The sequence below is a fragment of the Lepidochelys kempii genome, chromosome 2, assembly GCF_965140285.1.
Source record: "Lepidochelys kempii isolate rLepKem1 chromosome 2, rLepKem1.hap1, whole genome shotgun sequence".
Classification (NCBI taxonomy): domain Eukaryota; kingdom Metazoa; phylum Chordata; order Testudines; family Cheloniidae; genus Lepidochelys; species Lepidochelys kempii.
Window position 1 is genome coordinate 254,487,916 of NC_136381.1, and position 17,583 is coordinate 254,505,498.

A 17,583-nucleotide genomic window follows, 5' to 3' on the forward strand; every position below is an offset into this window, starting at 1 on the left:
TCCGCATAGGAGCCGGAGGGAGGACATGCTGCTGCTTCCGGGAGCTGCTTGAGGTAAGCGCAGCCTGGAGTCTGTACTCCTGACTTCCTCCCATGCCCCAACCCCCTGAGCCAGCCAGGTGAAAATGAGCGAGTGAGTGAGGGTGGGGAGAGCGAGTGACAGAAGGAGGGGAGAATGGAGTAAGTGGGGACGGAGCCTCAGAGAAGGGGAGGGGTGGGGCAAGGATGTTAGGATTGCCAACTTTCTACTCTCACAAAACCGAACTAGGGCCACTCTGCTTTCAATCTCCAGCTATTTAGACCTAGGGATTTTTGGCTCAAGAACCTCAGCTGATCTCAGCTACTGAGGCTGCTCAGGGTGATAAATCTGAAGTGATGGACAGACATAAGCAAAATATGATTTGGGAGAAATTCCACTTAGGAAGTGTCCTTTAATAAAATTTCCAGGGAGAGGTCACTAACTCCTTAAAGCCACTGAACTGTAAATGGCATAGCTATGAACTGCATAGTACAAGAAAACAGTTTGTAATCCTCTATTAATCCTTGCCATCGGGGCACATGCAGTACAATTATAGACTGCGGCAACATCATTTGAAGACTTTATTCCACAGGGCCATAATTATATCCTGGCCATAATCCTTTAAAGCATTAAAGACATACCATAGGACTAAATGAACAAATGAACTAAAACATTCTCTAAGTCAGTCACATAAAAGTGACAGCAAAGCAGGGTCTTAAATACGAGGCATGGTTAATAAGGAATGGAAAATATGGTATAGAAATATCAAAATCCATAGTGCCATTCTGTATCTTTGTCACATCGACAGTTGGTTTCCTAGGTCCTGGGATGTACAGAATATTAATTGCAGAGCAAAATGTGTCAAACAGCCACCAGTCAATCACATCAAGCAGAGGGGCAGGAATAAATTTCTTGGGACTGACACGTGTGAATAGAAGTTATATTAACTTGATTGCCGTAAATACTGACCCATACCAAAGTGAGATAAAACTGCAACCGAGCATTTACCCTGAGGCCCCTGCGGATTAGACTGCAGCCATATCTGTAAATTTATATTCTCCATGCTATTGTCAATATCCTCCCACTTTTAGCACAGTAAACTGAGGTTGACAAAGCTTATGCCATGTGTGTAAATAAAAGAGTACAGCATGTACTACAAAGAGTGAGATTTGGGCACAGTCCAGTATCTTTCTGGTCAACCTTTCATACAAGGTTACTGCACACTATTCACACAGGGTGAAATCCACTCCTGTGCAGAAAGACAACGTAAAGTCTATTATGCACCACTTTTCACTCCCACTGAAGCCCTATCAGTTGGGCTTCTGCATTGCATAGGCCTCATGCTGGTCCTCGGCATGGGTGTCACAAGTCTCAATCTCTTGCACAAAACTATAAATCACCATGTGAATTGAGATTAGGGTAGCATATGGGTCTGGAGGGGAAAAAAATCAATATCCATAATCCATATAAAAACCAGCCACCCATTCACATCTGTGTGGACTTTTCCCCCTTATAAAAGTAACTGCCATTTTGCTGTTGTCCCCTGAAGTAGTGGGAAACCAACGACACACCAAAGCAGACACTAAGGATTATACCAGGGTTGAATCTCACCTTCCAGCTTTAAAAATTGCACCATCAGTTTGTTTATCAAAGTATAGTTTTCATGGCTGGAGAGTCACTTTTTTATTAAATGTTGTTGCAGAGAAGCACAACATGGTCTCAGAGACATCTCAACATTGCAACACCAAGAGACTATCTCACCAATAAGTCATCACTCACCACAAAGCGGTGTGATGTTGAAAAATTGCTTTTAGGATCCAAATTAGTTCCTTCTCTCCTCCCATTTACACAGACAGAAGGGTTAAATGTCACTGATCATATTTAACATTATTACCACTTGAATTTGTCCTAAGTGTCAAAAAAGATCAGTTGAAAAGAAAGTATTTCCTTCACCCTTTGCAATATATGGTAGATTTTCCATTTTCTTATTTATGAATACTTGTTAGATCATTAACCCTGTACCCCGCACAACACAAAAAATCCAGCTTGTGCTCCTATACTTAGTGCAATGATAAAACTTACAATATCATTTCAGCACTGCACAAATCATACCCCTCCCCCAATTCTGCTCAGTTTTGTTTGTATGAGAGGCCATATGTTTTGATTTATCTTCTCTTTTACTTTTACAATAACTGAAGGAAATGTATGTAGGTTCTTAGACTCAACCAGAAGACATTCATCTGCCTGGAAGAATGCTGCAAGACGTAACTGGCCTTTTAAAATACAGTCTGTGTACTGGTGGATGGTGGAGTTTTCTCCTCTCACACAATAACATGCCAGAAGTCAATGCAGATTAGTAAAACTCACTTCCTACTGTATGGCATTAGTTATGTCCTGAATGCAACATAATATATATCATTGCTGCTACTGGAGGATCTGGCATTTCCTGCAGTTTGTCCAATCTGCTGTCTCAACACATGCTTTACCTGTATGAGAATAAGCTGCGTTTTATGAGGCATTTTTAAACTACTGACAAAAACAATAGTAAATTGTCACCCAAAAATATTGGGCTTGCACTAAGCTAGAATAAAGCTGTGAAAACCAAAACAAGCCCCTAAGTACATGTACACTGACAGCAGCGTGTGCAGTAGACACTGCACACCCAGGCAGTGCAGGTATGAACAGCAGTGTAGGCGGTGAGGCGTAACTTAGGCGAGTAGCGTACACTACACACCTGAACTTTAAGGTATTTACGCTACACAGCTCTCTACCTGCCCACGCAGTGCCTGCCCAGTCTATACTAACTTTAGCAGTGGAATGTCCTGCTGACGACACGTTTTTCCTGCCACAGTAAAAGGCTCCAGCAGCGGGGAAAGGCTCCCACATTAGGGAGCTGCCAGAGCCTTTCACTTTCATGTGTAGCTACACGTAACCCAAGCACTGCTATAAGTGTAGCCATAAGAACATAAGAATGTCCATACTGGGTCAGACCAAAGGTCCATCCAGCCCAGTATCCTGTCTGCCGACAGCGGCCAATGCCAGGTGCCCCAGAGGGAGCGAACCTAACAGGTAATGATCTAGCAATCTCTCTCCTGCCATCCATCTCCACCCTCCGACAAACAGAGGCTAGGGACACCATTCCTTACCCATCCTGGCTAATAGCCATTAATGGACTTAACCTTCATGAATTTATCCAGTTCTCTTTTAAACGCTGTTATAGTCCTAGCCTTCACAACCTCCTCAGGCAAGGAGTTCCACAGGTTGGCTGTGCGCTGAGTGAAGAAGAACTTCCTTTTATTTGTTTTAAACCTGCTGTCCATTAAGGCTACTGTAGGTTTTGAGGCATGAACTGAAAGCTTTTTCTGGAGTCATTGTGAAGTAGAAGCAACATAACCCACTTGTCTTTGCAGAGTCACAATTTCCACATGTGGTGCAGCGATTTGAATGTTTCTGTATTACCCTGTCTCCTCCCACAAGCCCCACTACACTAGTGCCTGCTCCATGACATATTACTCTACTATTATTGCGCTACGGCAGAGGCCCCAACCAAAATCAGAGACCCACTGTGCTGGGTATGGTATAAGTACATAGTAAGACAGTCCCTGTGCCTAAAGATCTTACCATCTAAATAGACCAGATGTAACAGGGGCAATGCCCCCTCCTGGCTGTAGGGTGGCTCTGCAAATGGCCCCCAGCAGCAGTTTCCCCTCTTTTCAACAAACCAGCAGGACAACTCTTATTCTGTTCAGTAATGCGCCTTCTTGGGGCTAGATTAAAACAACTAAAATCATTCCCAAAATAAAGTACTCACGTCCACCCTCCCAGTCTCTCCCATTGAGGGTCTCCCAGGCCTTCCCTGCCTAGAGTCAGAGTTCCCTGCTGGTGCCTACTCACTCCCAGCACTCTCCATCTCTCTCAATCCCACCTGATACCTCAAGGTTCCCTGCTGGAGTCTGTCACTCCAGCTTCACTCTAGTTGTCTCTCTCCCACCTCTGCAGCTCCCTGTTGTTCTTTATAGGTGAAGCACCTCATGCATACCCATTTCTACTAATTAAACCCCAAACCCCGTTGTACCAGACAAAAGAGTGGGAGGGGAAATGGAGGCTTACAGAGATGAAGAGATTTCTCCAAAGTCACATAGCATGTTGAAGGCAGAGTGAAACACACAAGACAACAACAGGGATATGCTCAAGACCATCACAGGCCTGATTCAAAGCCAACGAGTGACAGGAACCAAGGCATGGGCAGTAAGGCCTAGAAGTCAGAGCTAGAGTCAGGCACCAGAAAAGGAACAGGGGGTCAGAACAGAGTCAGAGGCCAAATGACCAAGCCAAGAGTCAAACTAGACAGAGCCAAGAATCAGGGCTGAAAGTCAGAACTGGAGTCAGGGAAGGCAGGAGCAGATGTGTGTCCAATGCAGGACCAAAGCTAGGAAAGCAAAGAAACAGAACCCAGTTACCAGGCAAGGATGCAGGGACCAAGAATCAGAAGAGGGTGCAGGAACAAGGCAGGGTTTGTCTCAGCAGCAGGTCAGGGATCTGGCTTGTTGCACAGAGTTTCCTGGAATTCCCTCCGTGCCTAAATAGTGCATGTGGACCAACTGGAGGTCACGGGGAGTGTTGCTATTTGGGTCTTCTGTGGGCAGCACATCCTGTGGTGCCTAGTTTTCCAGGGTTTACAGAGGACTGCAGCTCTGCCAGAGCTACCAGCTGGTGGTGTGAAAGCACCAGTCACCCAGAGCCCTGCAGACTCACATGCTAGCCACCAGATCTTTACAATGAGAGTCCTTCCGTTGTCTTTCGATTAGGCCCTGAATCCTTGGCAGAACTGTCAGAGTTGAAACATTGACTAAAACCGACCACAGAAGCAACACATTGTCAATCTACAAGGATTCTGTTAGAGTTTGAACCTCTCAAATGTCACAAGCATTCTATGTGGAAACTTAAAACCTTTTAAAATCATGCAAATACCCCAGGTGGCAGTTTTTCTCCTGACCATTTCCCTTTCCCTGTTTAAAAATACTATTACAAAAATCTGGCTATTCAAGACGGACATAACTAGCTATAACTGTACTACACAATTTTACCTCAGAGCCTCCATTTACCGCAATTATTTCACCACTGCGGCACATAATTTTTAACATTATGTAATGCTCTTCAATTAAGCAGGAGGTGATCTATTCCTGCTTGCTATCGCTAGTGGGTTTAAAGAAACTTGTCACGTGATCCATCTCAGCTTCAAGTTTGGCATAACCATATTTTTTTCCAAATGAGAGAGAACACAGCAATCATAAAGAATGAATTATTTACAGAAAGATTAGTACTTCAGGTCACATCAAGGCTTCACTAATTGTATTTAATTGACAGTACCACGGTGAACATATGCACACTATTCATTAGGGTCATAAAAACCTTCAGTGCCATTAAACACTTACTACTGGAAAAGGAGAAGGCTCAGGGGACTGGTAATGGGAGATGTTGCCTTCCGCCTTCAGGGTGCTGGCTCAAATCCAGCCTGAGCTTGACGAAACTAAAAACCATTAGCTGATAACTCTTTAGTGACTCTTGTGAAATAGTCAAATGACCACATTATAAACCACCATCAAAATCTGCACCTGTTAAACCTGTGAAGTATGCAGTGTTGCTGTAGCCATGTTAATCCCAGAATATTAGAGAGGTGGGTAAGGTAATATTTATTGGACCAACTTCTGTTGGTGAGAGAGATAAGCTCTCTCTCTCTCAGCAACAGAAGTTAAGTCTGCTCTACACAGCTCTAACTTCTGACAGCAATTCAGGTTGGTTTAAACACTAATACCTAGCTCTTGTATATTACTTCACATCCCTAGGGCTCAAAGTGCTTTACAAAGGAGGTCAATATCATTACCACCAACTGAGGCCCAGAGAGGTTAAATGACTTGCCTGAGGTCACCCAGCAAGCCAGCGGTACAGTGAGAGATAGAATGCAAGGCTCAAGTCCCAAACCCACTAGCACACACTGCAACTTGTGTCCGTTAGTCTCTGGTACACAAAGAACTGAAATGAGTCTGGAAACAGAACCAATTTGTCATGCCTAAAGGAGATTCTTCTTTAGTTCAGAGCTGAAACACATTTGGCAGGAGCAGTGTTTGTGCGTTTGCACCATGACTGTTCTTTGTCTTCTTTCTGTGGTTAGGAACCTTCCATCTCCAGGATGATGAACTAATTGTTTCTTTTCATAAGCACTAAGTTCACACACACAAAATAAAGAATAAACTTGCTCAAGTCGCCAGATATATTTCCTAATTATTTTGCCCTTGAGTTTGAGTACCATGTAGCTTTGTCTCAATACCAACTGGAGTTGGTCATTGCCCCGGCTATGAGGTTCCAAAATAACTAGCATTTTGTGGGATTTTACATCCTGTTGAAAGGCAAAAATATCCTGTTTAATCCAGTGAACTCTTACAATGCTTCTGTATTAATTTTAAAATGACTTGTTAAAAAAAAAAAAAAGAATCACACAGCTAATGTCGAGCATTAATTAATGGTCTCTATACTTTAACTGTCAACACTGGTTTTGTTCTACGAAATCCTACATTTTATGTTTAGGCTCACTAATCTGTCCAATCCACCTCCGGATCAGAGCACCTAACTAAGACTAAGTGTCCACCTCTATCCTCACCTTCCACCTCAGTAGAGACCAGCTGAAGAGACTTTACTAACAAGCTTTAGAATTCACATGGAAGCAGGGCACTCTCAATGGAGGGCCTCTGACTTCAGAATTAATTTCCTCTGATTTTATGACAGTTCAAATTCATGGACATTCAAGCCCTGGTTCCCAGGCTTTCCATTTACTCGGGCTTTTGCTTAAGGAGGTGACCTGAACTGGGTGGAATGGGAGTTTTTTGCCAAGTTCTCTGAGACCCTAAGTCGATACTTCGTTGTCATTCTAGATCTGTTTTAATGTAAGTGATTTAAATAATTATGTACCTGCACCTAGAGAATTCTATTATATTTTTGCTTTGCAATAGGTGCATCATATATATTGATAAACATATGGAAAGCTGTCCTGGGAACATCTCTGGCAAAGCATAAAACACAGGTAAAGGAATTTATAAATCAAACTACAACAGTATTTGTAAAGACGTTAACAGCTTTTATTTCATTGGTGTAAGGCAGCACTTCATACACCACTCACCAACACCAAAACAAAGTTTCATTGTCTATAAAATAGCTTCAGAAAATTCAGACATACCAAAAAATAATATAGACGCTGTAATAAATCTCAAACAATACAGCAAATTGCTTAAAGTTCATGTCACTCAAACAAAATACCATTTTCTAGCATACGTGGCAAAAAAAATTCCTTTTTTGTTTTGCCAACAAGACGCACCAGTACAATTCCAGTACATGCCTCACAATTGGAAACTTGTAACATCACTCCATGCCACTAATAGCTGTTTGTGCTTAGAACTTGTCATTTCACCCTCTGAAAATAATAAAACTGAAAATGATGTGAAACATACATTTGTATTCCAAGTTTAGAACATATTATGCACAAAGGAAGGCCCCAATCCTGCAATGTAATCTGTGTAGGTGGACACTTGTACTCATGCAGAGTCCCACTGAAGTCAATGGGACTCCACACAGGCACAACAATCCATCCATTGAGGTCGGATTGCAGAATCAGGGCTTCAGTGGGAAAGGCTTAAATCCTTTTTCCTTTCCAGAGGCAGTAAGACAATGTTGTAATCTTCTAGACTGACTCCAGTAGTGTTTTGCACATTCTCTTCAACGGAGACTTACCTATTACCTAGAATCTCACATTTAGGAAGGAAGAGAGGGATAGGCTTTAAAGGTAGTTGGCACATAAATGGCTTTTGCTGAAATAGTTCTGGGCCGTACGCAGTGCTGTAGTGCACTATGAGAGCCAAACACTCCAAGAGATGAACGTCCACATCTCGCTTCAGTATATACAGTAACTGCTGCCTTCTTCCATTTCAAAAGAGTTTCTTCACCAGCAAGATATCTGACCCATGACTTTCATTAGACAAGTGTTATGACATGACTCCAAAGACAGGATTATGACGACAAATACTAGAGCCATATTCTTCATAGTCCTTCTTGGTGTGACATACTTGGAAAAACTCTAAGAAAAAAGAAAAATGAATCAAGAACATAAAACTGCAGAAACCGGTCAATAAATCTGTGCACCAGTAAAGGATCATCTAATAACAGTATTTTTTCTGGATTACAGTGCTGAGACAGGATGCTGTCCCTTTAGGAGCAGGGTAAGCTAGGAACTCTTTGGGGAATCAAATGAAAGTTAATGGGTGGAAATCTGTCTGGAGAAGGGTCTAGTGAAATCAGTATTAATTGTGCCCAATTTTCTTGTATTTTTTCTCTTATGATTAATAAGATAGGATTGGGCCTTGAATCCCAAGAGTCTTTGCAATTCTTAAGCGCTGATTTATGGAATCCGGACGATCCCGTGTTACAGATGTCAAATACAGGATAGTTCAAAAGTGGGTCAAATTCTGAAGTCCTTAATCAGATAAAACTCATTGGTTCAAGGGTTTTTTTTCCCCAATTAAAAACTGTAAGGATTCCAGTAAGTTTGAGTATAGCATGTATCATTTTGGATGGCAAAAGTGCAAGCATTTTAAACTGGGTATGCATATCAAACATGTCCAATGGCAGAAAGAATGCATAGGCAGGACAATTCAGAAAGATTTTCATAAAGACATACTGTTGAAGCAAGCATAGAACCTCCAAACCACGCTGCATATGGTGTGTTATCACTTGAACTTCAACCAGTTTGGGCTAGAAAGTAAAATGGTTCAAAATTAGTGAGTCATATAAATTTCATTTTGCTGGCAAGGGTCTCTTCTCTGAATGAGAGAGGTACACATCTTTACCCAGGGCTGGAAGCTCCCCTGTGTTCCTCCACCCACACACAATGCAGAGCACACAATCCACACCTTCCCTCAGGAAAGCAGGTCTCAGCACTGCCTCAGGACTTGTTAATGAAGTTCCATACCCTGAGTTATACTATACGCTGAAGGGCATTACAATGGACAATCTTCCCCACTAGAGATTAAGTTCTGTTATCACTCTGCACCTAGTTTCCATTGTCATTGAGAGAAGGGTCCCTTCATGTTGCTTGCTAACCTACGTCCACCTGTTTTAATGGTACATACAACGTAATTTTATTAATGTGGTGCAGTCACAGCTGAACTGTATATCTGGATACCCTCATATATCCCACGCTCCCCAGGTTCTTATGCAGAAGTGAAATCTCCTATTAATTAATGCAACAGTTGCTTTAAAGCATTCACATTCATTTCACTCACCCATGTAACAGATATATTTGAAATTCTTGTTTACCTTTATCCAACCACCACTGAGTTCTTCGCTAAATTTCAATCTTGCATCCACTACTCTTTTCAAGTCTCTCTGTAGTCGACGTCCAAAATCCCTGAACATTGTGGATCCTCCTGAAAGAGCCGCATTCTACAAGACAAAGACAAGAAACTCTTCCTTTACATGCAAAAGTCAATTACCCAACAAGAACTGTTCTGACGCTGTCAAAATATACAAAATACCCCACCACCTCGTTTTCACAGTAGGCCCGCAACTTGTAGGCGAGTTAATTTTATTGAACTGGTTTCTTTACATTTCATTTTATGCTTGACAAAAATGTTATGCTTTGAGCTACATTTCAGGTGAGTATGTGATTAAAAAGAGAAAAACAGCCATTAAAATGGCATGTTGGTGCTCCACGTATCTGCTTAGTGGTAGCCACTTCTGCTTAGTGTGTTTTTAAAAGTTTTATTACTCTCATGCAGAAGCAATTTAGCTGCATAAATAAAAGCACATGTATTCTATACTGCATCATCAGCAAAGTTACTGGAGATGCTCCAGATAAGGAGTTTTATTCTTGGTGTCAAATAAAGCTTTAGGTTTGTCATGATATGTTTTGGAAAATCAGAACGACAAGTTACATAGTTCATTAACCAATTGACCTTTTCAGACCCAGCCCTCCAAATACAGTTACCGTTGAGTTCTGTGCCACTTCATGATTTCAGAGGTACAGGGCCAACAAAAAATTCTATAACAGAGAAAGGTACAGTATCCCAGTCTTCTTTTTTCTTTAAGAGTCTTACTTCAGAGGGTGCCCACCTCTACCTGATTGTCTTGTACTGCCCTAGGAGTTCAGGGCCCTATTGAAAGCCCACTAGTCTGGTCCTGTGCACTCCAATGGATTATGTTCAGACACTAAATACAGGACATTTAAAATCACACGTACATTCACTTACTGTCCTGCAACTCTGAGAATGAATGAAATTGTTTCAGCGCTTTGGAAGATGACAAACAGGACCCTGGAAACTTAAATCCTGCGTATCTAACACAGCACAGGAAGCGGCACAGCAAGCACCATTACAAGGGGTCTAATCCCTGACTGAAGACGTGCTCCGTAAGGGTCAGAAAGAAACTCAGTCCGTGTCCGTTCAATCTGCTGCGATTGCAAACCAAGGTGCCAATTAGTACTTACTGCAATCATTTTTGTGGTGCAGACCACACCTACTAGGAATTTAACTAAACGTGACCAGGCGCTCATTTCCTGCAGACCAAGCTTCTATCAGATGGTAACAGGTTTTTGACCCTACAGACCTGGACTGGAATTCAGCCACTGAACCAGAAGTGAAAGACCCCCTGTACCAATCCTTTGAACTATTCAGTCCCCATGTAGATTTTTTTTTTTTTAAATAAAGAAAGTCCTGGAGTCCATGACATCTGTAACAAACATTCATCTTGCAGGATGCAGAATTAACTGCTTGGGGTTATTTTAATAATGGATAGCAAGAAAACCTTGTTTTGCCTTGTAAAATAAGAGAACAGCTTGCTTCTTTGTTTATGATGATAATCTGGGCATCTGTCAAAGTCCTGTTGACAGAAAAAGTGTCACTTGGGGGTTCATTCAGATTACATTTAATAACATAAGCAAAAAAAGAATGCTCTGGAGAAGAGGCCCTTGCAAAAAAAAAAATACATTAATAAAGAGTTTTTAAAAAAAAAAGAAAGCAAGCTTGAATCTGCCGTCAAAAACAGAGCAGCTGCAAATACCAACATAAAGCGCAGAAAAATAAAGCAAGGTCTTCTCTATGTCCAGATGGGTTACTAGCTGCATGTTCAATATCCAAAAGGAAAACTGTTACGAGTTTAAAAAAAAAAAGGTCCACTGGAACTTATTTGATAAAATGGCAATTAAGAAGATGCCATCGAAATGTATTGCTTGGAAGGTTAGCATAGAGAGGGACAGTGATAATTCTGTTCAGGATTTAAGCAAGTTAAACAGTAGATTTATTGGATGAAGTGAGAGCTATATTGCTAGAACTAAAAATAAAAAAAGAGGAGATACATATGAGTCTTATAGAGTGTATGATTTAAAATGGTCTTTCTAGAAAGGCAGTGTGCAACTAACTACAAACCTAATATCCGCTCTCTGCTACTGTTGCTATTACAGCAAACTTTTTAAGGTGGCAAATTACACATTGTTCAGAAGGTACTTCCAACTTGGATATGCTATAACAGAACACAGAAAATATTTCTAAATGACTGTAAACACTGTTGTATATGAAGAACATCAGCGGCATTAAAACATTCTGGGCAAATAGCGAATCATCTCAACTGATATCTAGACAAGCCAGATCAAATTTGTTGCAGATCTTGAGTATTCCTTTAATGGCGCATTTGCTATACCAAGGTTTTTTTGTTTTTGCTTTATAAACATTAGATCACACTTGCTAATAGACTATTAGTTAGTTTCTCAGAGTCTTCTGCTAAATGTGTTGCTGCCAGTGCTGGGCCAAACCTAAGACAGCCTTGGCAGAAGACAGCTGTGTTCACATCTAGTCTTCAACACATTGCCTGAACTCAGAAGATCTGTTTTCTCCCAGGAGAACAAAAGCCAAAACATTTTTGTGCATAGGGCAATAGGAATCTGCATACATTTTTGTCACTCAGCCAAAGCATCAGAACCATTTAGAAATCGAGGACAACGCAAACTGCCAACACCCTCCTCCTAAAAACATAAAAGCCTGCAAACCCTATTGTCTCGGACATTTTACCAGGTAGAACTCAGCATTACATTCCAAGCGCTACTGGAGGAAAAGATTTCTGTGAAGCATGTTAAAAAAGACTGGTCAGGTCATACTGAAAACTTCAGCATTTCTCCACAGTGACACGCCCTGGGATTCTTCAGCCTCCTAGAGGGAGCCCGTCAGGGAAGGTGAAGTCTAAACAGCTGTTCTCAGCCAGCTGATTCTTTTAATCAAAATGTTTAAAACATTGTGCTTGAACATGCAGAATCTGTAAAATCAGAAGAAACCTAAGCAGATCACAGGACCCACTGCAGACACAATTATGATATCCCTCAGGAGCCAAACAGATCCAATTAAAAGATCTTATTTTAAAAAAGATAGCCCTAAACAAGAAGCGGGTTTTAAAAAGTACTTTTCCTTAATGGACAGATAACATATATATGCAAGACTAGCTACACAGGATGGACTGAACAATACAGTGAGCCCCATGTGAGTTCACATTTCGGGGAAAACTAGGAAAATTAACTTCACCCCTCCACGTACAGAACACATTACCCTCTAAAGCAGTGGTTTTCGATATTTTTCATTTGTGGACCCCTTCAAAATTTAGAATCGAGGTACGGATCCCTTTGGAAATCTTAGACATAATCTGTGCACACTGAGGGGTCCAAGGACCACAGCTTGAAAACCACTGCTCTCAAGTGACTGGCAGTAAGGAAAGACTTCCCTTACACTTGCTTCCCTTGCTTTTACTATTAAGCAAACGTCCCCTGGGATACTGAAGTCTGAGAGATGGTACAGATGAGACATCTCCCAGCCCTTCCTGTACGAGGCTGAACAGATTTCATTGCCTTTCATATTTACCAGAGTTTCAACTCCTCATTTTCAAAAGCTTATCAACTGGGTCTCTCCTTCCTATTGATTACCTGAAATAAAACTGGTTTAACATACCACAGAAATTTGATGCAAGCTGTGAATGATGCACTAAGACGACTTATTGCTGGGCAACCACGGAAAAATCAGCTGAAGCCATGTGTGACTTCAGCAAGTCAATTAATTTATTTGTCTCCGTTCCCCGTTAAAAGGGACAATACTTACCTGCCTCTCAGAGACATTATGGGGTTTAATATTTGTAAAGCAGTTTTAAGATAAAGTGCTATACAAACAGCAAATATTATGATTGGGATAATTATACACACAAGTATTACACTCAGATAAAAGATTAGATAGTACCTTACTGTAGGGAACATGGGCCAGACTTGAGTTTGGGTCACTTTATTTGGTCAAATGCTGAATGAAGTTTATATTAAGGAATGCTAAAGCAGCTCCAAGTTTAGGTGAAAGGGCACTGGAGCAGGCCATGCACTCATCCTGGACTTGGCCCCCTCTCAGAGTCCCTTTTTCCCTGTCATGCTTACTGTCATAAGGAATGAGTGGAAGTGTGTGAAAGGGTAACTGACAATGAACCTTTAATTATATTTACCAAAGTGAGAATGGGCCTTTTTCCATTAGACAGAAGTCTCTTCCAGCTCCTCATACCAGCCTCTCACATGTCCTGCTTACAATGAAGACATCTGCTCATGGTCAGCAGCAGATTTTGCAAGAAAATGTCCACCTCAGATTGGAAACTTCTACTATGACCTCAGATCAAGAAACCAAATTATTGGTCCATGATGAGCTACAGCCAACACACTGGAATCTCTAAGTGAAAAAGGATGGTCCCTTAGGGAGAGCAAGGGGACACTGAACCCTATATAAGACTAACCATCCAGAAGGAAAGGGGGGATTCTCTCATATCAACACCTGAACCAGCCATCCGGAGAAGACGTGAAAGACTGACCGTCAGCTAAGCCAAGCCTTAAGTCTACAACTAACAGAGGGAAGAAACCGACCACCTCCCCTTGCATATGAAACAAGCTCAAGTTATTTACAACACCAGGACTAGTTCTCTGCTAAGACCAAATCACATGAATTCCAGATTCTATGACCTGGTGTACACTTAAAAATTAGATTGACCTAGTTACTTTGCTCAGGGGTGTGAAAAATGTCATGTCTTGGGCACCGGAGGTAGGTTGACCTAACCCCAGTGTCCATGCGGCTAGGTTGATAGAACAGGTCTTCTGTCAACCCAGCTACCATCGCTCAGGGAGTGGATTAACGACAGACTGAAACACCCCTTCCGTCGCCCTGGGAAGCATCTAGGCTACAGGTGTCGCTGTGCTGCTGTAGTGCTTCTACTTTTAGTAGACTCTTAGCCCAATTTATTAGATGAAAAGAAAGGAATTCGTCCTTAATTCCCTGGGAAGCACGGAAGTCATTTTTATGTAAACTTCATAAACTGATTTAATAATCTTTGTATCAGTGAGCTGGATAAATTGAAACTGATCTATTGATTGAATTTCAGTTGTAACCTTAATTTGATCATTGCATTGTGTTATATTTCATTAGTTTGGGGAAATCAGAAGTAAATTAGATAGTGATTTTTTTAGCTTCATATTTGTTTGCTTATTCTTTTAATTAATCTATAAAAGCAACTATTCTGGTTCCTCTCCCAAAACTTCAATGCAGGAAAACAACCTATTTAGAGGTAAAGGTAAATAAATTGAGTCACGACTGGAGCCATATTTTAATTATTTGATTAAAATCCTGTTACAACTACACTGCATGTCAGGAAGATGCCTTGTAATCAACAACGTATTTCTGAACTAAACTTGACTTTCAGTCCTGAACAAACAGGACTTAAAAGTCCCTTAAAAGTACATTTTCAGTACATACTTGACAATTGGGTGTAATTTCCAGCTCAGGCAGACATACCCGCACGAATACACTAAAAAGAGCAGTGTAGCAGCACCTGCGGGCTGCCCCGAGTATGCACCTGGGGTTTCAGAGGGGATTGCACTCGGGGCCACCAGCCTGCCCTCGTGTCTGTGCAGCCACAGCTTCACTTCCGTCTTTAGCCTGCTAGCACAGATAGGTCTACCCACGCTGGAAGTGACACCTCCATCTGCACTGTAGACATACCTTAAGAGGGTCACCTCAGCTGTTCTTAATGATTAAGAAAGGCACAGTATGTCAAGCCTGTAACCAGACTATGTCGTTAGCAAGTCTCCAGTCAGACTGCAGAATATTTGAACAAATGTCCAAATAAATTAAGACATTATCACAGAATCAATTTAACAATTTGTTACCAAATCCCAAGATCATACAGATTAATTCAGCTCATCGCAAACAACAATAATGTAAAGTTTAACCTACTTTTTACACTACATTTTGTAAAAGCTGACAATCATTTGTTTTGGGTACAGTCTCCAGTCATTTATAATTTGTAACAGCAAAGGGTTAGGTGACGCAACGGTTCGTGTACTAGTTCTTCATAACAATGGATAGGGGTCAAATTCCAGTTGTATCAAACTAAAATAGGCATCGCTCACTCCTAGTCCACATTTGTCTGAACTGTAAAACCACCACATAGTTTGGCATAAGCAGAAGCCTTGAAAGGACCCAGACTGTGTGGGTAAGTCAAGTCTAAGATACTTTATGCAGCATCTGAACACACTGTACTTGGAGCATACTTCCATCACCACCATTTTTAGTCATCTATGTGCAGTATGTAGTCATACACGTCACAGCCCGCTAGGGGAATGCACATCACTTCTCACTGGATGAGAAAAAGCAGAGGTTGGAGCTATGGGGAGATCTTTTCTCCTCAGCACAGAGAGATAGCAGCAGCCATCTTTAATCCCTCCCAATAGGTGGGCTGAACGCCATAGAGTAAAGAAGTGATACAGCCTCTCTTAAGAGCTGCCACGAAAGAGAAGGGTTCCTCCTTAATGATCCTGCAGTGGCTGAACTATGGTAACAGTACAGATAGGATGGCATGCCCCATGCTGTGTAGCAGGAAGAAAGATAGAGATAAGTTGCTTAACTTCTGTAGTCAAAACTCAGTGCCAAGAGATGATGTGACATGGACCTAATGGCATCACCACGAGCACTGGCCCCTCCTGCCAGCCTCCCTGCTCTGCACTTAAACTGCCAACTGTGGATTTTCTATTTGCTGAAGCACAGATTAGCAAGGTTCTCGATAACATTTCCAAAGCTTCATATCATTTTGGAAGAACCAAAAATGCAGAAAAGAAAACTGATGACAGTTGAGCTAGGGACCACTGCAGAATAAATCCTCATTTGTAATTCACAAATCACCATATCTGGTTATTGGACCTGAAAACATCCACAGTATGATGGTCAGACAGTGCCACCTACCTATCATGCAGTGCATATTTTTAAGCAACCTTCAGAAAAGGCTTAAAATGGCATGATATGTTAGAAGACTTCAGAGGAAAATTTTCACCACCACCCATAATTGTTCTTAACCCTCCACATTCCAACAGATATGCACAAGTAGAAAGCCTATGTGCCACATACTGTGGAGAGTATCTTACAGCTTGGGGGAGAGACATGACTCTAGCTCAGAAGCAGGATGTGCTACGAGAAACTCTGTTAGCTGTCAGGATAGTTCAGCTGGGAGCTAGAGCTTAAGTCTCATAACAGAACACGGATTCACACCTAATGCTGATCCCATAGTGCAGCAACAGGGAGATACTGCAGCCTGAAATTCTTGAACAGTGAGCAGAGATCACTGTTGCCCATTTGTGACTGAAAGGAACCTATATGCTCCTGTAATAATCTTTGTACAAAATATGCCCTGTGAAGTATCATCTGAAAACTAATAACTTGCTGGTCAATAATATCATGGTGAAATGTACATAGCAACATCATATGTAAAATTATTAATTCCCCCTGTGCGATGTTAGCACATGTTCATACCCACATAGCCCTGACTAGGCATTTGTTAAATGGGTTTATCCTAAACAAAGGAATGTATGTTTACCTCTATTTACATGTAAGTAGTAAACAGAGTCCTGGAGACAGCAAGAGGGAGAAATGGCAAGAGACAATGCACATCTGTATTTCAGAAAGAGCATGGAGCTACCTTCATCACCAGACTCCATGTCACCGTCATTACTGTTTGAATGAACTTTGCTTTGAGGCATAAACCTCAGAAGTGTGCACTTCAAAGGATGACTGGACCATAAAAATGAGGGGTAAAAACACCCCAAGGCATCTCTCCCTCTCTCACCTAAGACAAAGGAACTGACCTTTTGATCCTAGGGGAGATCCTGGCCTGAGAATTTGGTTATCCCTGTTACTGGGAACTTATGGTAAGGATTTTTTTTTTAACCTTGAACCAAAACTAGCTTGTTAAGTTTTAGCTACTGGAAAGTATTTTATCTTTATTTTTCTTGTAACCATGTCTGACTTTAATTATATCTGAATTCACTTAAAATCTCTTTTTTTGTAGTTAAATAATCTTGTTTTATTTTTAATCTAAATGAATCCAGTGTTGTGTTTAAACTGAACTGTTTGGTAAGTCCCGTTAAAGCAGCAAACTGTTGAATATTGATCTTTTTACAGGAGTAATGGACCT

The 17,583-nt window shown here is 41.3% G+C and overlaps 1 protein-coding gene across 1 annotated transcript in view; it reads right to left on the bottom strand.

Annotated features, from left to right (window-relative positions):
* Positions 1–7,120: 7,120 nt before the first annotated feature.
* ACTR3B (actin related protein 3B) overlaps positions 7,121–17,583 on the bottom strand; it is a 51,741-nt gene continuing 41,278 nt past the window's right edge. The window contains exons 2-4 of the mRNA XM_073329676.1: positions 9,382–9,507; positions 8,744–8,817; positions 7,121–8,143 (exon numbers count right to left, since the gene is read on the bottom strand). Of these exons, the coding sequence (XP_073185777.1) occupies positions 8,107–8,143; positions 8,744–8,817; positions 9,382–9,507 (237 nt within the window). The 3' untranslated portion in view covers positions 7,121–8,106. The remainder of the gene's footprint in view (positions 8,144–8,743; positions 8,818–9,381; positions 9,508–17,583) is intronic.